The 25,028-nt window shown below is 37.4% G+C and overlaps 1 protein-coding gene across 1 annotated transcript in view; it reads right to left on the bottom strand.

Annotated features, from left to right (window-relative positions):
- Positions 1-24,256, bottom strand: part of COL19A1 (collagen type XIX alpha 1 chain) — a 408,633-nt gene extending 384,377 nt beyond the window's left edge. The window contains exons 1-4 of the mRNA XM_072642569.1: positions 24,142-24,256; positions 17,589-17,715; positions 2,570-2,644; positions 1,073-1,172 (exon numbers count right to left, since the gene is read on the bottom strand). Of these exons, the coding sequence (XP_072498670.1) occupies positions 1,073-1,172; positions 2,570-2,644; positions 17,589-17,679 (266 nt within the window). The 5' untranslated portion in view covers positions 17,680-17,715; positions 24,142-24,256. The remainder of the gene's footprint in view (positions 1-1,072; positions 1,173-2,569; positions 2,645-17,588; positions 17,716-24,141) is intronic.
- Between the last annotated feature and the right edge of the window lie 772 nt (positions 24,257-25,028).

Below are 25,028 nucleotides of genomic sequence, written 5' to 3'. Positions count from 1 at the left end.
CTCAGTGCTTTGCAAGTCTCTAAAACTCTCTAAAGCTGTAGAGAAGGTATATTCCCTTTATAGGAAGTTTTCTTACTCCTTATGAAAAGAAATCACAGATCCAGTCCCTATACTCCTATGTTTTTATATGATGGTAGTGTTCTCTGTAGGTACTATATAAATGGCACAACTTCCTCAAGTTCCTAAAATAACTTCATCAGCACACTTTGTGTCAAGCCTCGTGAGAGTGGGAGTGGTGGTGTGGATGGGTGGTAGGGAGGGGGAGAGAGAAAAAGAGAGGGGGGAAAGGCAAGGAGAGAGAGAGAGAAATATACATATATATATTTGTGTGTTTGCAATTCTAATAGAAAACTTATTGTAAAGAAAAATATACAGTATCATTTGAGTATAACATCTCAATATAAAGCACACAATCTTTTACTTTAGAACCTTAGAAAGAACTATGATAGCTGACAGTGCAATCACAACGTAAGAACTATGCTTTCAACTCATAAAGTTGTCACTGGTGTTGTTGTTCAGATGTTTTTCAGTCATGTCCAACTCTTCATGACTGAGATTTTGGGATTTTCTCAGCAAAGATACTAGAATAGTTTGCCATTTCCTTCTCCAAATCATTTTACAGATGAGGAAACTAAGGCAAATAGGGTTGGGTGACTTGCCCAGGGTCACACCACTAATATCTGAGGCCAGATTTGAACTTAGGAAAATGAGTCTTCTTGACTCTAGGGCTGGCACTCCATCCACCACACTACCTAGCTGCCCCAAGCCACCAACCTGCCCCTACCTGGAGTAGAACCTTCTGAAGATGAGTCTCTCTCAACTTTACTAGACTGGGACTCAGACAACAGACATACGCCCGTATTTTGAGTCTGTACTCAGAATCATTCCACCTTCACAGAATTTGTGAGATATTGTGCTCTGCCACTGAATCCTTTAAGGCATGATAATGGGATAATGGTTAAGGACTTTAAAGAGCCACACAATATCAAGATCCATTTTCTGAGTTAATAGGTTTAATCATTTGGAAAAGTAGGTTATATGGAACTGCTAGAAATATAATAGTTTTACTTACTGAGTATCTCTAATAAGAAGTGCATTTCCCAGTTTAAAACAAGTTTTTTCACCTCCACAGGACACTTGCTTCAGAGAAAAGCTATCTCCCAAATCAAAACCTGCAAAAAAAAAATGATGATTTAGTTCAGCCAGTTGTTAAAACTTAAGAAAAATTGGGGAGACGCTGTCTTTTGTTGTTCCTCTATATAGACTGATTGATGAGATTTTTCAAATGCTACTAATGTTGGTCAGCAGAATTTCCAGATTAAATTTTCTCGATATAGGGGACCGAAGGATGAAATGACTTCTCTTGATGTTGCAGAATGATTCTGCCAAAGTGACTTTCCATAAGTGCAAATCCGATCATATCACTCTCCTACTCAATCAGTTCCAGTGATTCCTTCTTTATTTCTGCTAGGATCAAATATAAACTCCTCTGACTTTTAAAGTTCTTCACAATCTGCAACCTATATTTCTTGTCTTATTTTCATTAGTCTTCTTACACTTTATAACCAAGTGAAACTGGTTGTCTCTCTATTCCTCAAAGGCCACATCTCACTGGTTGTCCCCCATGCCTGCGATTCTCTCTCTTCATATCCACTTTCTGTCTTCCCTAATAAATTCCACCTTCTATAGGAAGTCTTTTCTGATCTATCTCAATTATTGTGCCTTCCCTTTATTGATTATCTCCAGTTTATCTTGTACGTAGATTGTTTATATGTAGTTGATTGCATATTGTCTCCCCATTAGACGATGAGTTCCTTGAGAACAAGCTCCGTCCTTTGCCTTCCTTGTATCCTTCTTAGCCCCATGCTTGGCACGGAATAAGTGTTGTATAAATGTTAGCCATTATCATTAGTATTATTAACTGACTTGTCCAGGGTTGCACTGGCAATGTATATTAAGAAGGGGACAAGAATTACTAATAAGCTGAACTAGGTTGCAGATCTACAAGGTGACAAAGAAATAATGAAAAATCTACTTTCCTTTTTCTAAGCTAATAAAGAAAAAAACATTAATTCAAGGTCACTGAGACCATCCTCCAAGGGAACAACACTTGTAGCTTAGCATAGAATTTTAATAAATGTTTTCATTCACTCACTCAGAAATCATTTCTGAATCTCAAGATTTCAACTTGGTCCATTATCCTTTTCTTGGATGATTTTTTTTTACTGTTTCTCCTCTTTCTATAAAAGTGAAAATAGTTTCCAAAAATTCTTTGCCAGGATCTTCAGCATTTGAACTTTCAAATATCTCTACCTTGGCTCCAAGTTGCAAAGCATATGGCAAATACCATTCCATACAAGTCCACAAATGTGTCTTAAATACCTACTATGTGCAGAGTACTTTGCTAGGTACTCAGAGGATTTCAAAGAATAGAAAATACACTGTCCCTGGCCAATGGCAAAGACTCACCCAAATTAATATATTATACACCTAGAAAAAAAAGCAGCATAACACACATTGTGTCAACATCTAGCCTTTTCATATCTTTGTATGGAGTTATAATGCTCACCTGAAATAGGGAGGTTCTCTCTACTGATTTGTATAAATAGTTGTCCATCTGCTCTCAGTTCAGGACACAAATTTTCTATAAGAAAATACAGTGAGAACACATATTATGATTCTCATTACAGCACTGAAAATAAAACTAAAGTTTTCAAGTCATTCTTCAAATTATAAACTATAGTTAAAAATATGTAAATAAATTATTTGAATGTCCCCTTTCCCTTATATCCAAGAAGAATTAAATAAAACACATATCCTTTAAAGTTGATTAAACTTTCCTATTCAAATTCTGTTTTAACATTGTATTTTAAAAAAAAAAAGTTGTACTTTACAATTTACTATCAAAATAAGGCATCTAACCATATATCCACTAGGAAAAATAATCTTGATGATTGCTCTTTATTATTTATACCAAAAAGAGAGCACAACACCTTTCATGCTATCACAAATTGGAGTGCCAAGTGGCATTAAGCTTTAGAATAAAAGGAAAGATATTAATAAATTAAGGAAATGAAAATAGAAAGATCAAAGCCTTTTCCAGAAAAAGCATACAGAGATACTAATGCAATATAATAAATTTAAAACATATACACACCCATACACAAATGAAACACACATACACACACACACATACACTGAAATCAACCAACAAATATGAGTTGAGTATTTTTCATGTGTATTGAAATTTTGGACACTCAAAGTTGTATAAGGTAGACAGACCTCTAACCTCATGGATCTTATATTCTATTTAAATATGTAACTGCCACAATGTAAATTTGTAGGACATCAGACTGGAAAGGACTATAGAGATCACCCAGTCCAAGGGTTCTTCTCCTAAGATCTGTGAATTCATTAGTTTTTAAAATTTTGATGTTTCAAATAATTATTTTCCTTGGTAACATATATATAATGTAATACATACTTAGTTTATGCATTTAAAAACATTATTCTGACAAAGGATAAGCAGATTTCATCAGACTGGTAGAAGGTTCTACGATACAAAAGTTAAAAACTTTTGATCCGGTTCAATCATCTCATTTTACAAATGATAAAACGGAGGCCTAAAACGTATAGACAGAAGTATACTCAAATCAGCTCCAACCTGCTACATTTACACATCAGATATAGTCAAATGATACAAAGCAGAGCTTTATTTTTTGCTTTGTTAATTGTCAAGACAACAAAATGATAAGAGAAAATGTTAATAATGCAGATTAAACTAAAAAGGGACTTGTGCATACTTCTTTCCCTCAGAGATCTGGTTGTTAAACATTTTACCAGCACACACCTGGGAACAATAACTTGCTAAATGTTAGAGAGGGACCAGCTGGCATATCAGAGCTTTGAACTCAGGTGTACTAATTCCAAGTCCAATGTCTTTTCCATTATACAATTACTATCGTCAAATAACATATGCTAAACAACTGTATACATAGTTGTATGCTAGTTTTTCTATATAGCAACTCAGGGTAGAATTGCATTAATAGTAACTCACATTTTGATGATGGTTCAAAGTTTGTAAAATGCCTTTCTCACAATCTTATCAGGTAAATAAAATTATCCTCAATTTACACCTGAGGGAATAATGGCTGTTCTTGATGAATTCTCCCCAGTCAGGAATGACCCCCCCCCTTCCCTCAGACTGCAAATAGAACTATGTCTATACCTCTCTTCTGCACTTATCATGTATTATTTCATATGCTAGATATGCATCACATTGCCTAATATACTGGAAATTACAATTTTGGTTGTTCAGATCTTTCAGACTCTTCATGATCCCATTTGGCGTTTCTTGGCAATGATAATGGAATGGTTTTTCCATTTCCTTCTCCAACTCATTTCACAGATGAGAAACTGAGATCAACAGGGTTAAGTAACTTGCCCAGGATCACACAGCTAGTAATTGTCTAAGGCTGGATTTGAATTTAGGTCTTCCTGACTCCAGGCCCTATGCTGTATTCACTGTATCACCTACCTGCCTGGAAACTGCAGTAGATTTCTTATTTATGCATTGTATATCACTTAAAATCTAGTACAATGACTTGTATAGTAGGTTCTTGTCAAAGGTTTAAGTTGAACTGAATTCTTTACAAGCTGAGGGATAGATTGACTTCTTTTCTTGGGGGGTATTTGGGGACTCTGAATAATAAAAACTTGAATAGATTCTAATATAAAAGTAACATTTAGTAATTTTAGTTTACCTAGAAAATTCTAAAATGTTTGTTTCTTCCCCCTTGACGTGGAAGTGAGGTTTAAAAAGGAATATCATTAAGCATTTTTGTAAACAATATTTAAGTAATGTTAAAAATTAACTAAAACTCAGGGAATAATGATATGCTATGTATGTATTTTTCATACATATCTTTAAATAAAGGGAATATATTTCTGATGTAGAAGTAGGTTTGTAGCAGCTAACATTTAATACATTTTAAAAGATTAATGATTAATATAAACCTTAGTCTTTAAAAAATAAGCTCTACTCTTATTTTCCTAACAACTTGGTTAGCATTCAGCTAGGTCAGTTTTTAATTTCTTACAGCATATGTGGGGGAAGTCCCTACCCAACCTGTCAAAATCAGTTTGAAGATAGAAGCAAAACCTGGGGCTTTCCACTCTGACTCTTCAGTGACAGGGAGAAGAACTGGTCTAATGCCAAATCAGAAACCAAATATATTTCAGTTAAATTCTTTGAAGGGATTATTAAATACATGATGATCTGAAAGCTCTAAAATGTGCCACTCTAACATGAATGACATTCAGTATCTATTCGGTAATATCTATGAACTCATGTTGGGAAAACTTCAGTTTTAGTAAGTTTAGCAAGTTGTACCCATTCAGAAAAGAAATTCAGTAATTACAGTTACAATCAATCCTCACCAAGCATTTTTTAGGTATCTATTATGTTACTAGGTGCCCAGAAGTCTACCAGGGGGATAGGGATACAAAGACAGAGATCAAAACATATAATTTAGATTACAAGCTAATTATTTTAGGTTGATACTAATAATATAGTATTGTTTTATTGTACATTATTCTTAAATATCAATTGTGGCAACAGTAACATAGCTCATGTTAGGTAGATACTTTAAGCCCTTTAAGACCTGGTAAAGAGAGGTGACCTGGAATGGTGCATAGAGGGGTCAAACCTTGTGGTCACTCAGACCATGTTGCAAGCCCTGCCTCTGATATGTCCCGGTTGTGTTCTCCTAGGCTAGTCACTTCATATTTTAAGGATTTGGTAAGCTCTCTAAGATTGCAAACTGCAGACAAATGGATGGCAGTCCTGAAGGGAATTTTGAAAGTGGAAGTTCCCTACATAAATGAAATCATAAGTCTATACCATCTCTCCTCAAAATACTTTGCATATATGCACACATGCATGTATACATATATGTATGTGCATATGTATATATTTGTGTATATGTGTATATACATGCACGTATACATCATGTATCTATATTGAGTGTGTTTATATACATACATCTTTTGAAAACAAGTTAAAGAATGTACGAGGGTAGAAATAGGAACAGGGCAGAGGTCTAAGCTTTTAAGCTCTTCCTGTGAGAACATGTCAATAGTGCACAGCTTCACATTTAGGCAGTGGAGGCAGCTACCTGAGTGGTAGAATTTAAGGGGCTTCAGGAAAGTCACAATCCCCCAAAACATCTCCCTTGCAATTCAGTTTCAATCAATGCTTGAAATTTTATACTGTTTATTTCTTTGAAAATGCAAATATTCATAAACTGATTCCTAAAGTACAATTAATTGCACCCCAAATCCACTTTTCTCTTGAATGAAAGGACTGAGGTAAAACATCACCAAGGTGTCTTTGAGAGAGGAGATACTGAGAAGATAAAAAGATTCCAGAAGAAAAAGCTGGAATATCCAAGAGATACATGGTAGAATATTAAAAGCATTACCTCCTTAGGAGTCAGAACAGGAAGGAATGCTTTCAGAAAATCCTGGGAAGACTTTATGAATTCATGGAAAGTGAAGTAAACAGAAATAGGAGAACAATTTATACTGTGGTAGTAATATTATAAAGACAATCAACTCTAAAAGACTTAGGAATTCTGAGTCATATGCAACTATACAACTTAATGATAAAATATGCTCTCCACCTCCAGATAGAGAGGTGATGGACTCAGATTGAGTCAGATTTTCTTTTTTTTTTTTGGATATGTTTATTCCAAAATTTTTTTTTGCTTGACTATACATATTGGTAATAGGTTTTGCTTTTCTTGCCTTCTCAATGGTGGAGGAGGAGAAGTGAGAGGGAATAATTTGCATTTGAAAATAAAAATAAAATTGAATCAAAAGAAAAAACCCAGAGGATCTGGGTTTCAATTTTTTACTTTGATGCTACCTACCTCTCTGACCACAGGGAGAACATTTAATTTCCCTAGGACATATTTTCTTTTTTAGGAAATGAGAAGGTTGGACTAGACTGGCTTCTAAAGTCCATTTGTGCTCTAAATCTATGATGCTGTCACCAACTTCATGGCCACATTAATAACATGCACATATTTTTTTAATTTCTGCATATAGATCATTGTATTAGTAAGAGTTAGAGCTGACCCCATAAGTCATATTGGCAGCATCATGGCACAGTGGATAGAGAGCTGGGCCCCAAGTGGGTAAGATCTGAGTTCAAATCTAGCCTCAGATACTTAAAAGTTTTGTAACTTGGGCTTCTGTAACTTTGTAAGTTGGGCAAATCACTTGCCTCTATCTGCCTCAGTTTCCTCAAATGTCATTCAGAAATAAATTAAATAAACCAACATAATAATTAAATAATAAACTAAAATAGGGAGGGAAACGAGCTCTTCCTCACATGGTGGCTATAGGGATCAAGTGAGATATTTGTAAAGCACCTGGCACATATTAGGCACTGAAATGCTTGTTTCTTTCCTTTCTAGGCTAACAATTCATTTTAAAGATGACAAAAATGAGTCAGAAAGAGATTAGGCAATGTTCCATGTCAGAGAGTTCTTTAACAGAGTAGTTCTTTAGTAAAGAAGAATTCATATATAATTCTATTATGTAGCACTACAATACCATAATGCAAATCTTCTAACTCTCAGTCCAAGGTAGTTTTCACTATACCACAGTGACCCTGAAAACAATACGGGCGCCTTACTTTTTAAAGAGAAGATAACAAATTATTTCTGTTTCAAAGAAAAAAGAAAGCTTATCTGATGCCTTTGTTCAAGAGCAAAAATAAGAGTCATCACCATCCCTGCCTTAAAAAATCATTCCTAATATTATTTAAGCTTAAACATTTTCCTATTGTTGCTGGGAAGCTTTTGCTGAAACAGGTTAGCCTCTTCTGTGTCCTTGTAATAAGGCTCTTATTGTTTCCAAAGCCTTCAGTTTTTCAAGGCTGATCACATTTTTTGAAAATTCACAGTAGCCAATATGACATAGTTTAGGATTTTTCTTCTTCTCCTATTGTCTTTACATTTTCTGGATAAGTTCCTTCATAAACAATTCTGGTCTCATTAACTCATAAACATTCACCAAGTTTCTGCTAAGGGCAAGGCTCTAGGCACTGGAGATATAAAGACAAGAATGTTCTAGAGAGGAGAGTCCCTGTCTTCAAGGAGTTTACATTCTATTGTGGAGAGAAGACACACAGAGAAGCAAATACAAGGCAATCTAAGGTGGAAAGAACACTAACAACTGGCCAGTTTAAAGAAAGTTGCACAGTAAATGTAACAGGTAAGGAAGGAAAAAGTATAAGTATTTATACAATGCCTATTGCCGTGTGACAGGTACTGGGCTGAGTACATTTTACAAATATCTTATCTGAATCTCAAACTGAGAGACAAAGAGAGGTTAAGTGACTTGCCCAGGATCAAATAGCTAGTAAGAATCTGAGATCTGATTTGAACTCAGATCTTCTCAGAGCATTGGTCCAGTGCTCAATCTACCGCACTTCACTGTCATTACACCACAGTAAATGCTTTTTCCAGTCCTCCATCTTGGTGCCTTCACTTTATGTATCTTATTTGTGTATAGACTGTGAATTTCTTAAGATCAGGGACTGATATTGCCATGGTTGTTCTTATTGTTTTATTTTTCTTTGTATCCCAGGCTTAACCTAATTCTGCCCAATGGTAGCTTATTAATAAATGTCCCTGAACTTGACTTGAACCCTAAAGGCTTTTGATTATTAGAAACAAGGATGTGAATTTCCAAGTATGGAGAGTGGTACGATTTTCACAAATCCACATAGTTCAAATATATCCTAATGGGAAATATTTCATTTTCATTGCATATTTCATTAAGGGCATCCCAGTTTTTATCTCTTTTCTTCTCATTCTGACTTTTCCTAAAATTTTTTTTTTGGAGGGAGAAGGAAAAGGTCAAGATATAGGGAACTTTTTCAATGCTTCTTAACTATTCGAACACTACATAATTATATCTATTTCTTTCTTTCTATATCATTTAGTTATTTTTATCAATAACATTACTATATATATATATACATATATATATGTATATATATATATGTATATATATATATATATATACACACACACATGATCCTTACATCTCCATCAGCAATCACTTCTTTTATAGTATGTCCTAATGGCAAATTCCCATTTTCTATTATCTCACTTCATAGCAGTGTTGCTACTATAATGCTTAACCTGATGATTAGAGTAGAAGAGAACAGCAATTTGCTTCAGGCATGCCACTATTGCTTATTGTTTTGCATTCTTTTTCATAAGTGGATCAATATGAGAGCCTTCAGGTGTTTTATATTAACAACAACAAAAATGTTAAAACAAAATTCTTAATAGAGGGAGGGAACAGCCAGTGGGTCTTTGCAATGGTTGCTAAAAGCCCCAGGCCTTAAGATAGAACTACATTGGTTATTCACATGACAGAATACACATGGAATATTGTGGACTAGGAGAAAGTAAAAATGGTGCTTTTTTAATCGAATATTGCAAACCAAATTATGGAAACCATGTTTCACTAAAGTTAATAAAAATATATTTACAAAAAATTGAACAAAAAGTTCAGATTAATCTGTTAACAAAAAGTTGTTCATTTCTTTTTGGGTTACAGTATTGCAATAAATTTTTTAACAGTTCAAATTATTCATGGACTCAAGTTTAATTCTAAATAAAAGAAACAAAAGAATCTAAATAAATAAAAAATTATTACCACAATGATATTTATAGGATCTCAGGTATAAAGCTGGAAAGGTCTTTGGAAGCCATCTAGTCCAAGAAGGATAATGGAGACCCAGTGGGGTTGGTGAATTGGCCAAGGTCACATAAGTAGTATGTAACTGAGCAGCTGGTGGCACAGTGGGTAGAGCTCTATGCCTGGAGTCCGGAAGACTCTTCTTCCTGAGTTCAAATCCAGCCTCACACAGTTATTAGTTATATGATCTTAGGCAAATCACTTCACCCCATTTGCCTCAGTTCCCTCATCTATAAAATGAGCTAAAGAAGGAAATGGCTAAACCACTCCAGCATCTTTGCCAAGAAAACCCCCAATGGGATCACAAAATGTTGCATGCTACTGAAACAACTGAACAACAACAAAAGCTGCCCTGAAACTTGAACCAAGGACCACGAACTTGAAATTCAACAATTTTCCCATTTAAAGCTAGGGTAGACACTATAAAATATTTGGGAGTTTACCTGTCAAAACAAACCCAGAGACTATATGAATACAATTACAAGACACCTTTTGCACAAGTAAAGTCAGATCTAAGTAAGTGGAAAAACATCAGTAGCTCCTGGGTAGGTCGAACCAATATAATACAAATGATAATTCTGCCTAAATTAATTTACTTATTTAGTGCCATACCAATTAAACTATCAGATAATTACTTTCTAGAGCTGGAAAAAATAATATCAAAATTCATCTGTAGGAACAAAAGGTCCAGATTATCAAGGGGACTGATGAAACAAATGCTAGGGAAGGTGGCCTAGTGCTACCAGATCTCAAATTGTATTCTCAAGCAGCCATTATCAAAACCACTTGGTACTGGCTAAGAAACAGAAGGGTAGATGAGTGGAATACGCCAGGTACTCAAGACACAGTAGACAATGAATATAGCAATCTACTGTTTGATAAACCCAAGGACCCCAGTTTCTGGGATAAGAACTCACTGTTAGACAAAAATGGCTGGGAAAACTGGATAACAGTGTGGTGTAAACCAGGCATACAGAAATGTCTGACACTGTACACAAGAATAAAGTCCAAATAAGTACATGACCTAGGTATAAAGATTGATACTGTGGACAAATTGGTGGAGCAAGGAATAGTGTATTTATCAAATGTATGGAGAAGGGAAGAATTTTTGACTAAAGAAGAGACAGAAAGTATGACAAAGTGCAAGATGGATGATTTTGATTACATTAAACTGAAAAGTTTTTGCACAACCAAACCCAATGCAACCAAAATTTGGAGGGATGCAGAAAACTGGGAAAGACTTTTTGCAGCTAGTGTCTGTGATAAAGGCCTCATTTCTAAAATATATAGAGAACTGAGTCAAATATACAAAAATACAAGTCATTCCCCAATTGATAAATGGTCAAAGGATATGAACAGGCAATTTTCAGAGGAAGAAATTAAAGATATCTATAGTCATATGAAAAAATGCTCTAAATCACTATTGATTAGAGAGATGCAAATCAAAACAACTCTGAGGTACCACATCACACCTATCAGATTGGCAACATGACAGAACAGGAAGGTGATAAATGTCGGAGAGGAGGTGGGAGAGTTGGAACACTAGTTCATTGTTGGTGGAGCTGTGAGCTGATCCAACCATTCTGGAGAGCAATTTGGAACTATGCCCAAAGGGTACAAAAATGTGCATACCCTTTGACCCAGCAATGTCGCTTCTAGGACTGTATCCTCAAGAAATCATAAAAATGGGAAAGGGTCCCACATGTACAAAAATATTTATAGCAGCTCTCTTTGTGGTGGCCAAAAACTGGAAATCAAGGGGATGTCCATCAATTGGGGAATGGCTGGATAAATTATGGTATATGAACATAATGGAATACTATTGCACTATAAGAAAAGATGAACAGGAAGACTTCAGAGAAGCCTGGAAAGACTTATGTGATCTGATGCTGAGTGAAAGGAGCAGAACCAGGAGAACTTTGTGCACAGCAATGTCCACCGTGTGCAAGAGTTTTTTCTGGTAGTCTTGGAACTTCACTGCAATGCAAGGACTTAAAAAAGAATCTCCAATGGTCTTTTAAGGCAAAATGCCTTCCATATCCAGAGAAAAAACTATGGAATTCAATCGCAGAATGTAGCAAATCATTTTTTTGTGTGTGTATTATGTTTTGGTTTGTTATATGATTTTTCCCATTCATTTTAATTCTTCTATGCAGAATGACTATATTGAAAATGTATTTAATAGGAATATATGTGTAGAACCTATACAAAATTGTATGCCATCTTGGGGAGGAAGGGGGAAGGGAGGGGAGAGAGAAGGGGAAAAAAATCTAAGTTACATGGTAGTGATTATAGAGTACTGAAAATAAATAAAATTTAAAAAAAAAGAAATTCAACAATTTTTCCATTATCTTATCCTTCACTCCCAAGAACTTACAGGCTGAACCAGTTATTTTTAAATGCCTACTATGTGCCAGACATTGTGTTATGATCTAGGGACACAGACAAATATGAAACCACAGTTCCTTCCTACCCCCAAGTGGCTTATAAATGTTATTAGGGAAAACAACATGTATACATACAACTAAATAGATAGTACACACAAAGAGAACACAAAGTAATTTTCAGAGGGGAGAAGCAGAAGCAGCCAGGGGATCAGGAAAGGCTTCTTGTAGAAAGTAGCACTTGAGCTGAAATTTGAAGGGAGCATGGGATTTTCAGAGTTGGAAAATGAAGAAGAAAGGCATTCCATCTGGGGAACAGCGTAGGCAAAGACAGGGAGGCTATGAAGTGGGATAACTGGTAGAAGGTAACTCAGTTTAATTGGATGGTGGAAGGCATGAGGTGGAATAATCAGTCTGGAATCTGGAAAGATAGGCTGGAATCAGTTTGTAAAGTGCTTTAAATGACAAATGAGTTTCTATTTTATCCTATGGATAATAGGAAGCCACCAGAGAATTTTATTTTACTTAGAAGAGTACATGAACAGAATTGTGCTTTAGGAATATCACCTCAGCACTTGAGAGGGGGATTGATTTGAAAGGAAAGGAACTTGAGTTTACATTATTTCTTTCCTTTTGTTTTTTGGCTATACATTAGCACCCCTACCTCAGAACAAGCTAAAAAAGCAAATGAAACTCAAAACTGTGGCTCCTTGTTAAAGAATCTGATATACTGAGATTTGGGGGAATAGATTGAACCTATTAACTAAAATTGCATTTGTGGAATTATCTCTGGACTTAGTTTGTCCATTCAGTTCTCTCTGCTAACTTCTTGACAGTTAGGTGGTACCGAACTTTGTGCCTGGAGCTAGGAAAACCTAAGTTCAAATTCAGCCTCAGACACTTACTAGATTTGTGACTTTAGCCAAGTTATATCACCTTTATCTGGCTCAGTTACCTCAACTGTAAAATGGGAATAATATAAACATTTAGGGACAGCTAGGTGGTGAAGTGGATAAAGTGCTGGACCTGCAGTTAGGAAGACTCATCTTTTTGAGTTCAAATCTGGCCTCAGACATTTACTAGCTGTGTGACCCTGGGCAAGTCACTTAACTTTGTTTGCTTCAGTCTCTCATCTATAAAATGAGCTAGAGAAGGAAATGGCAAAGTACTCCAGTATCTTTGCCAAGAAAGCCCCAAATTAGTCACAAAGAGTCCAATGTGGCTGAAATGACTAAACAAAAACAACAAATACTTATCTCCCAGGTTTGTTGTGAGGATCAAATGAGAAAATATTTGCAAAGTGCTTTAGCACAGTGCCTGTTGCAAATAGATCCTTAATAAATACTTGTTCCCCTGCCTCATGCCCCTTCCCCTTTGCCAAGATAAGTGCAAATTGAAAATATGTCCTAACTTTATATTTTGGGGAGCATAGGACAAATGGAAATCCATCCATGGTCTTCTGGTTTACAAGTTTGAAAAACACAAAGCAACACCATGGATGATTTCAGTACTACTATTCAGATAATCAAAAAATCTAGGTGAAGAGGATATACAATAAACTCAAGATTTTAAAATCTAATTTCTCCCGATTAATCTGAAGCCTCTCTCATACTAAGAAAGCCCTCTGAAAATAAACCATTAAGCCAACCATGCAGAGAAAGAAAAGCAATTAAAAGGAACAACCTATCCTACATATATTTAGGTTTAACAGAACGCTGTTGACAACTTCACAAGCTCCAGAGCTGAAACCTGATCCTCTCCCTTAGATTTGTTATATTTTATTTTTAGAAGTAGTTACTTCCCTCCGGTAAATGGTTAGCGAGTACACCACCAGGTCTGCACAAGACAAAACTAAAAACAGAACCTGGTGAGCTAAGAAGATATTAACCCATAGAAAAGAGGTCCAAATCTGGCCCTGCACAGCCTGTCAGTCTCTTTGACAATCAAGACAGGAACACTGTGCTGACATTTTGCCAATTATCACAAAGTGAACTGTACTTGAATTATTTCCTAGGCATGTTCAGGATATGAGCCTTCCCAAGTGCCTCTTCTCTCCATAATTATAATCAACTACAAAAGCAATTTCCCCTATAGCTTATTTTATTAATTCTCCTTTTTGTATCATACAATATAAATGTTTCTCTTTGAAATTCAGACTAATTTTGAATTTTTCCCACTGGGAAAAGTCTTTTCAAGAAAGAATAGTAAAGTGTTTTAAGGATCATAGAGCTGGAAGGAACTTTAGAGGTCATCTAGTCCAAATCCTTCATTAATATAGCTACATGGACATATGTATCTATATCTATGTGTATAGATAGAGATAACTTTTTCATATCAGCTTTATTTCTGAATATATCCCTTCCCATCCAATGAACTAGCCTTTGTAACAAAAAAAAAAATTAAAACAAAATAAGAGTTGGGAGGTTAGAAACAATTTAGCAAAACTAACAGATACATCAGCCAAACCTAACACAGTACATGCAATCCAACCCACTGACTTTTTTCCATATGAGAAAACTGAGGGCTAGAAAGGCTAAATGACTTGTTTGAGGTCAGAGAAGCAGTGAATTTTGCAGCTAAAAAGTTAATTCCAAGTACAGTGTAATTTGATTACCTTGGATTGGATGGCATAACATAAATTGTAGGGTAAGAAGTCTTAAATCAGTGACATCCCTAATAAGATGGACCATAGTATATAAAGAAGAGGGAAGATAATCAGGGCTATTTATACTAAATGTCCTTCAATTTATCACTATAATCATAAGACTCACTTATTATTACCAATGTGTTCATTTGAACTGTTCATTTCCACTCTCATGCCCAGGACTGTGTTCTACAAAACCTTCTCTGATCTATCTTGCTCTCTAACTAAATTCCAGATCTTTTCCCATGAACAGAAAACCAAACTCCCCTTAGCCCATTTTAGGAATTAGTAGTACTATCAGTTCTTATACAGAAATTCTGGAGAATAATGATGTATTATCAGAGCCAACTTTACCACTGTCACAAACTCTCTTGTCACAAGTTACTGTGGCTTTATTTCTTTTTCAGGAAGGACATCACTCTGCCCTCCCTCTGTCCTCTCTCCCATAGAAGGAGGTAGTAGATACACACAATGACATTTGTATAGTGAGTAATTTAATTTTCAAACTCACTGTACCTCTCTGGGCCTCAATTTCCTCATCTGTAAAAGGACCACCTTCTCTTCCTATCACAAAATTCCTGGATGAAACCTTTATTCCTATTTTTATTTCCTGTTACACTCACTCCCACCAAAATGTTCCTCCATTCTTTCAGCTTGCTCATCCCCACCGTATTCTTCCATATTGTCCTCTGTGTGATACTTATTTTAGTTCTTAGGAAACAACGGTCTTCCATGTATCATTGACATAAAGTAACACCAGTACCATGTTAGTATTGAAAAGATGGGTCTTTGTTTTCATGAGAAGCTTAAGGTTAATAAGAGAGGTTTGTAATTTCCTAAAAGTTCTTCTCTTCAACTCTGCTATACCAACATTTTGGTCAATTGTAATCTTTCCTAGATATACATACTATTGGACAAGCTCTGTGGATTTTCATTCCAATGCACATTGCAATCTAGGCAGTAGATATTCTTCAGCCACTTTGACTCTCTTATGTGGATAAAGAGGCCAAGGTCCTTGAAAGAACTGATTTTGTAAATTCATATCTATGTGGATGCTTTCTCCCCCAATGAAATATAAGCTCCTTGAGTTCAAGGACTGTTGTCAATTTTGTCTTTGCATCCTCAGTGTCTAGAATATAGGAGATTCAGAAATGCTTGATTAATTGACTATATTCCATTAACTCAGACTTTGTAATATTTCATAGAAAAGCTGAGTTGTTTTTCACTTTGTACATTTTTTGTGGGCTAAAATTATCAAATAACAGTGTATAAAAACACCACTGGGAAAGCAAATGTTTTAAATGCTTTAGAGGCACTTTTTAAAACTATGAAACCATAAACTTCTGTTACTTACAGCTTGTTTTAAAAAAGCATTTTTTAACTTTAACAAGGGAAAAACCAAATCACCCTATTTGTTTTTATTCTTATTCTGAAATCATTTTCTGTGTTTTAATACAGGTAATTTTGCTGCTGCTTTTATTCTTGTTTACTTAGATATAATCAGTTTATATGTTCTTTTGTTTTTGCTTCCTTCACTTGAATCATTTCACATGTCTTCATATATCTCTTTTTGTTTTTCATGCAACAGAATAATACATTAAGTTCATGTATCACAATTTGTTAGCCATACTCACAGTCATTGGACATATGGAATGTGCTTCTAGATTCTTCTGTGGCAAATAACAGTTTTTTAAACTATTCAGACATAGGAATATAGGAATATAGGAAGACTTTTAGGGAACTTTAGTTAAAACTAAGCCTAGTTTGAATTACCATAAATACTCAAAAGTATTTAAATTGCATTTCTTTTCAAATATTCTAAGGTCTTTTATTTTATACTAATTAAGACCAAACACCTCCTCAATTAGCCCTAATTATGAAGAATGTGTTGTATTTATAGATTAATTTTAAAACAACACTTTGCTTGGCACATAGTAACTGCTTTCCTTTTTTAGACCAAATCCTGCCTTCTACAAGAGGTCTTTCCATGTCCCCCTCAATGCTAACACCTTAACTCTGAGATTATCTCCAGTTTTCAACTATCTTATATGTACAAAGTTATCCAAATAATATCTCTTCCCAACACCCCCCATTAGAATATGAGGTCCTTGAGGATAGAGATTATGTTTTTACCTCTCTCTAAATCCCCAGCGTAGTGCCTGGCATTTACTAAGCCCTTAACAAATACTTGTTGACTGAGTGAACCTGTGATTTCTGCTCAGATCAACACCTTCTCTACATTTTATAGTCTTAGATAGCTGCCTGGTGACCAAGAAATTAAGTGACTTTTTAAGTCATAAACCAGACATGAACCCAGGTCCTCAAAGACCAGCTTACTGTCTCCACTGTGCCATGCCATCTCTCATACAAATTTAATAAGTGTTTCTTTAATTGAATGAGTTGCAACTGCTATGGTGGAAAGGAGTTATGCAACATCTCATATATTTGAAAACTGTAAGAATCTCTAAGAAGGAAAGAGAGGACTATTTTAGCCTGTTACTAAGTAATATAAGAACAAGAGGATGAAAATTAAATTAGACCAAATGTTATGGAAAACCTCCCCGAATCCTTCAAAGATACATGATGGAAGTTCTATCACCTAAAGGTCAACAGGGCAAAGAAAGGACTTCATGTGCTATAAGCATTTCCACCCCAGGAGGTGGTTGGACAGGATGGGCTATTCAAGCTTTATCATATCTATTTCTTGTGACTGAATGATTCACAGGACAAGGATATGACCAACTTTTGGTTACTAGCCAAAAAGCTGGCCTGACTACCTGACTTGGCTGTGACTGTCATGGGAGTGGTGGCAGGAAGTAGGAAGAGAGTCATCCAAAGCCAAAGTATCCAACAGCCAATGCCCTTCATGGCCCCTGGAATTCTGGTGAACAAGTCGCCACAAATCTGCAAAATAGAAAGTTTTCAGATTGAGGCAAATTTTACCAAACTCCCTTTATTTCCTTCTTCACAAATAAAACTACCATAAAAAGAAAAAAATGTGCATCTTATGTAATATGACTGTCTTAGTATACATTAAAATGTTCTGAGAAAGTTTACAGCTTAGTTTTAGATGTGTGACCAATGAGAAGAAGGGTAACTTAGTTATTAGACAACAGCCTCAGAGTCAGGACAACCTCAGTCCCAGTACAGATTCTCACACTAACTAGTTGGGTGACCTTGAGCTAGTCACTTACCATTGCATTGTATCAGGCAATTCTCTGAAACTCTGAATTTTGAAGCAACTTGGATCAGGGGCTGGTAAATCCCATCCACCACCTGTTTTGTTGCATGGCCAGTGAGCTAAGAATGATTTTTATGCCTTAAAATGAAATGAAACTTTATTTACAAATGTAAAAAACTATTCTTAGGTCTGGGGCTGGAGAAAAGCAGACAGGTGGCAGGCCTGAAGGCAGTGTGCCAATCCCTGAATTAGACAATCAAATTGAATTGAAAAAAACCAGGAAAAAAAGGTCTTAATTGCCAAGGACAAATGAAGACTGTTATGCAAGACCTGGGGGCTTTAAAAAGTCATTAGAAAAAGCTTCAATCACCATCTCCTCTGATACCCTCACTACAGATGTAATCAACAATCAGTAGGGCTATGGTTACCATTTTTTTTTCTCTTTTATCAGCCACTAAGACCAGTCTTTGGCAGAACTGTGAAAATGGTAGCATCTATACCTCTCTACTTAGATTCTCTTCTCAGCTCTTTCAATCTGGGGTCCCAGTGTTCTAAGAAATGATGCGTGCTTTCTAATAATTTGACATTCCATTGGAAATAAACGATAAAAATATGTGAATAATTCAATGCCAAAGCAAGACCTGCTTCATGATGTCAATCTTTTATGACTTCCTCCTCCCTTCAAAACATCTCTCTTTCAGTTTTCATTCCTTCAAGACTCTGTCCTGTTAGGTCACAAAAGATGGTGAAAGCTAGTCAGATAAATTAATCCCTTTTAATGAGTTAACTCACTAATAATATGGAAAAAAGACCACGGGTCTTGGATTCAGACCAGAGTTTGAATCTCAGCTTTACCACTTACCTAACTACGTGACCCTTGTCAAGTTACTTCACCGTTCTAAGGTGCATCTTCCTCATCTGTAAAATCAGGCTAATAAAAGGTACCTCCAGTGTCTTAAGTCAAGGGAATAAATTCTCTGGGAATTTTGAGAAATCAAATGGGACTGGTATGGGGGTGGGATAGGAATAGATTGAGAGGCACAATAGAGTTAACAAACAAAACATATATTTCCTCCCTGAAACAAACCAAAAATGAGTGAAAAGAAAAATGCCAAATAAATGTAGTTTTATGTTTTCATTTTTATACTTCAAGGTTGTGCATGAGTTCTGTCATTTAATTCTAGGGAATGTGTCTGAAATGATTCACTCCACAAAAAAACATGCATTAGAAGACCTGTTAGACCAATCAGTTTCATCCTTTCTGAGTGTCAGTATGGTATGATGAACAGAGCACTGGATTGGGCATCAAGAAGACTTGGATTCAAACCTGCTTCAGACACTTGTAGGATCATAGATTTAGTACTCATAGAGATTAAATACATTTTACATCTCATTTTACAGATGAAGGAACTGAGGCCCAAGGAAATTAAATGACCTGCCCAGGGTCACATAGCTAGAAAATATCAGATGCATGATTCAGACTCAGGTCTTCCTGTCTCCAGGTCTAGTTCTCTATCCATTATACTATGCTTTCTCAAACGAGCCACAAGTGATGTTTTCTTCTTACATGGTAGAATTTCAAAAGACTACAAGGTCTAGTATGAACTGGGAAATTTTGAAACAGAATCATAGGCATAAAGATCATCTAGTTTGACCCCTTTGTTTTGCAGATAACAAATCAGAGACACAAGTCAAGTGAAATTATTTGCCCATTCAGCAGAATTTGAACATAGGGCTTCTGATTCCACGTCCAATGCTCTTCCCATCCTACCATACTTACTAGCTATGTGACCTTGGGCAAGTCACCTCACTGCTTGCCTCAGTTTCTTCAGCTGTAAAACAGGGTATGTATTCCTGGGATTGTTGTCTGAGGATCAAATGAGATAATAACTGTTGAGTGCTTACTTAGCACAGTGCCTGATACACAGTAGTAGGTGCTATATAAATTCTACCTGCTATCATCATCATCTTATTTCTTACTTGTGTGACCATGAGCAAGTCACTTCACCTCTAAGGCCCTCCTTTTTTCTCTTCCCTAAATGAGAGGCTTAGACTCCATGATCTCTAAGGTGCCTCTTAGCTCGGGATGATCTTATGAACTTTTCCCTGCCACTTACCCTGCTGCAGGTGACTACAATTTCCATCATAAAATTGACTCTTTGAGGGCTTTCTGGAGACAGATTTGAGCTATTATTTTGTTTCAAAGAAGTAATAATAACATGGCATTTTGCAAAGTTCTATGTAAATATAACTGTTATAAATAAAAAGAAGCTTCAAGGCCTCTAGTGCATAGAAACACTCCCATGGCACAGTTTTTCAGACCGTACCACATAAGTGCCCATGCTTTGTCTCAGCTGTGTTTTAAGGACTACAACAATATGGTAAATAACCTGTCTGCCTCTTGGATCCTACCACTCCAATCCATCATATGGAAAGCAACAAGAATCGTATAATCCTATTACTAGTCTCCACCTTCTGAAGGTATACCTTCCATATTACAGCTGTTTTTGCTTGAAGATCCTCTACCTTTGCCTCTTCCTCTGCCTCTCTCCCCTCCCCCACCCACCTCACTATCTAACTACCCTCATCTCCTGTTACACTCCAACTTAGATTCTCTGTTTCAGCCAGGCACATGACTTGCTCACCCCTGACTCTAAGCCTTGACACATGCCATTCCTTTTGCCTGGAATGCCCTCCCTGCTCTATTTGGGCAAACCATGCTATTTCCTGACTATAATATTTTGTTCAAGATTGACTACCCTTATTAAGTTTTTCCTGACTCCATGCAGATCCATTCATTTCCATTATTTCTGTTTTATATAATGATATTGGGAGAGCAAGGAAAGGCTTTAGGTAGAAGGTAGTGAATGTTGGTGAATGTTAAATTCTCTTCCTAGAAAGTTTTAAAAATAGGATAGGCATCCACATATGTTGGATGGTTTACTTGACATGATACCTGTAGGGGTCAGTGATTCAGATACAGAAAGTCACAATAGGGGTAATGATTTTTATCACTTTCTTTTTGCTATCTGAATGGCATTTTCCTGTTGAGGTTCAGAATGAGCTAATTACTTCCTATGATCTCTCTGCCTCTTCTGGGCGGAAAAGTAGAAACCACACATTTAAATTCCTCAGAGTGTTTAACAATAGGACTAGACATACTTTATGTAGGAAATCCTCACATTAGTGTTCATTCCCCTTCTCTCCCAGGGAATTAACTCCCTACTTCTGGACCACCTTCCTCTTGTCCTACTTGGAAGGCTATTCACACTGACCAACTTTCCTCTCCTCAAAAAGGTGGATTTTGGTGGGGTACTTTTCAGGACCACATTCACATCCACAGTTCAAACAGCAGCATCTTCACAGGTGATTACCAGGTCTACAAAGTAAGAAAATCCTGTGTCTAGACAAATTGTCCTCAGAGTTGACCCCTAAAAACATAGGCTCACTGCCCCCAGAGCAAGAAGGTAGATTCAGAAGCCAGCTAGACCAACATTCTCATTTTTACAGATGAGGTAACCTAAACCTGAAAACTGTGTCTTCCTCAAGATCAAATAGTACAACAGAGCAAAACAGAGATTTATACTTTCTGCAGAACACAATGCTATTGTGTAATGGATCAACAACTCAATTCAATTCAATAAGCATTTAATCAATGCCTATTATGTATCAAGCAATGCGGTAAGCAGGAGCGATGCAAATACAAAAACTAAATAGCCATTACTCTCAAGGATCTTTCGCTTTACTGGGGGAGACAATATGCACATATAAAATTAAATAACGTGGAGTGGGCTGGAGATACCACTAGCAAGTTGAGATGGGGAGGGATCAATGTAGGTTTCCTTTAGGTAAGGAGTTCTTAAAGTTTTGTGTTTGTTTGACATTGACCCCTTTGGAGGTCTGATGAAATCTATAAAACTTCTTCTGAGGATATGTTTAAGTCCATAGAACACAGGATTACAAAGGAAACCAATTGTATTGAAATAAAGATGTGATCTTTCCCTATCCAAATTCACAGACTCCTCCTTCCTTCCCGCTAAATTTCCAGGGACATCAAGTTAAGAGCCCTTACTTTAGAAGCTTGCACTTGAACTGCACTCGCCGAGAACGTAAATAGATCTCGTTTTAGTTAAAACATCAGAGCAGGGGTCATAAAATCATAGTTACAGAGCCCAGAATGGCCTCAGGGGTCATTTAGTCCAGTCCTCTCATTTCACAGAGTGGGAAACTGAAGCCCAAAGATTTTACGGGAGTTGCCAGCATTTCAACCCCCCATGTCCTCTTACTCCAGATTCATCACTCTTTTCATTATACCCTGTTAAACTCCTGAGCTAGGGACAAAGTGAAAGTTCTGGCTCCCCATGTGTTCTGCTGCCTCTTAGACGCCACTTCTGGGCTGGTGCAAAGTGCTTCCGGGAACTCTTCCTATTCGCACGTCCTTTTCCTTCCCAATTCCTCTTCGCCTTCCAAAGCCAGGATAATAAATAATCATTCATATTTATACAGAGCTTTCGGGTTTATAAAGCACCTTCCCCACAGCAAGTGTATGAGGTAAGTAGTGCAAACATGATTGCGGTCAAAGGAGTGTGGTGAGAGTTGGGAAGGAAGGGGGAGGATCAGTTTCAGTTATTTCTGCCTAATCCCAAAGCTCAAACTCTCACTTTTTGATATTCCTAGATTTTCCTTTCCAATTGTTCTCTACCACCGTGGTACCGAGCCCCCCTCAGTCTCTCCAGCACTATTCTCTATACCTAACACGGATCGGCCTCCCGCGGTGCGCAGGATTGCTCACACTCTATCCCACCCACTTCCTCTCTCCCCCAGCTTGTCTCCCAAACTGGTTCCAGCTTCTCTGGGCAGCCTTAGAGGCAGGCACCTCGCTCGCGCTAGTTAGTCCTACCATCGCCTCCTTCGCTTTGGACCTAACCCAGTCTGTCCCCAGCTCCTTTCCCTGCACCTCCTCCCCTGCTTCCGCCTTCCCGGTCCCGCTAGGTCTCTGGTTCAGTAGCTGGCACGCTCCTCTGGCTGCGAACTGGCTTCCTGGCCGCCCCACTTGGGGATGGTGCGCTTGGCTCCAGGCCAGCAAACTTCTGCGGGACCCTGCAGCGCCCTACTTGGGCTGCTCCCGAGCCTCGAGAACGCGCGCCGAGGGCGGCGACAGCACTCCCACGGCGCCTGAGACCACACGAACAGCGGCGGCCGTTCGCGCAGCGGCGCCGGCCCCGGCTGGGGCCGCGGAAGGCATCCGTGCAGCGGGAACCTCGGCCAGCGGCGACCGCGGCCAGCGGCGTCCTGACAGCGATGACTCGGACTTTGCAGCGGCGGCCACGGATGCAAGGGGAGGATTCGGGAGGCAGCCGCTAGCCCGGAGGGTAGCAGCCGCGTGCTGCATGGTAATTAAGAAGCGGGGGATCTGGGGCACTCCTGCAGAAACACTGCCTGGCCGCTGCAGCTAGAGCTGCTTCCCTCCTCCCCTCCCCTACCTCCCGTAGTGTCACCTAGGCCATGACATAGGAGCAGATTCCAGAAGGTCCCGGTAGGTAGTGCCACCCTAAGCAGGAACTGAAGACCAGGAACCTCTCATTTCACCAATTTATATCAATTTTCTCAATTTCTAACACACTAACACATTTTAAGCTACCCGACTTAGGCCACCATAATATCCACATTAAGATCTAACAGCATTGCCTATTCTGGATTTAGATTCTTATAGCAAGGACGTTGTCACTACGCATAGACTCACTAGGATATTCGTTATGACAATTAATGCACTGCTAGTGTCTACACACAGAAGTACATACTTAACTGCCTGTATGCCTATATTCAGACATACCTATAACCAAGATATAAAATGGACAGACCTGCACTACAGAAATACTGCCCAGTGTGTACCACACCAAACTGGCATGGCCATGTTATAATGTTAAATTTGTGTGGAATCTATAATGAAAGATATATACGTGTCTATGTGGTCTCACTTGAGTATGTTCTATATACTTGTCCACAGTGTAGTATGTAAATGACTCATTGAGCATAGTTAAAACACCGAGAAGCAGATAAACATGAATGACCATTGACGTGGACAGATTACATGCATAGAATGTGTATGCCAGGGAAAGCAGAGTCAGTTACAAATTTGAACAGCTTACCTTCAGTTTTTGTTTAAGTCCCTCAGAAGCACAGTAGAGGTCCGTACAAGGCTGCTGTAACTGCTGAGGAGTTGCTTGAGTGAGTCTCCCTATGAGTGGGAAAGGGGATGCATCTCTGTCCTTATTAGTCTCACACAGTGTGACCCTCCCACTCTGCAAGAACTGAAAACACTGCAAGACGGGACACCAACAAGACATGCACAGGTCTTTCCTAATGACAATAAGATCTTTTAGGTCTGGGAATATTATCCCAGTAAAGGGTGTAATGTGGTATGTTTTGCAAGCCTTTTCACAGATAATAAAATGAACTATTTGACTTTCAGGTTTGGGGAGTATCTGACTTCTGATTTTGAAGCAGTAAATAGAAAGTATTGTGTATAGCAGGAACTGACAGGTGGAGAATGGGACCTTAACAACTAAGAACATCATCTCCCCTACCCCCAGTTTTCTATTACAAGTTTGAAAAAAAAAAAGTTGAAAGCATGCTCATTTAAAAAAATAATGTTAATATACAGAGTACTTCAAGTAACAGTTTCACTCTTTCTAAGGTCACATCATTCATTCTTAAAGTGAAATAATTTTGTCCAGGTGTTAATGCTTACCACTAATTCTCAGTTTTGAACTTTGGGACTACTCAACATCTGAATATGACCATTTTCCTCAGATCTCTTTGTATTTAAACAGGAATACTGGAAAAAGAAAAGTAGGTAGCACATAGAAAGGTAATCTGTACATTGGATAATGAATATCTTGTTTAAATTTTTATTGATAAAAATAATCAAAAGTCTTAGAAGCTTAGAATTGTAACAAAGAACAAAAAATAAGCCATTTATATCATCACAGGCTGGATCCAAATGAAATTTCTTGAGGAAGAAAGTTTTTTTAAT

The sequence above is a fragment of the Notamacropus eugenii genome, chromosome 2 (genome assembly GCF_028372415.1).
Source record: "Notamacropus eugenii isolate mMacEug1 chromosome 2, mMacEug1.pri_v2, whole genome shotgun sequence".
Classification (NCBI taxonomy): Eukaryota; Metazoa; Chordata; class Mammalia; order Diprotodontia; family Macropodidae; genus Notamacropus; species Notamacropus eugenii.
The sequence above is the reverse complement of the archived record's forward strand: the minus strand, read 5'-3'. Positions and strand labels throughout refer to the sequence as shown.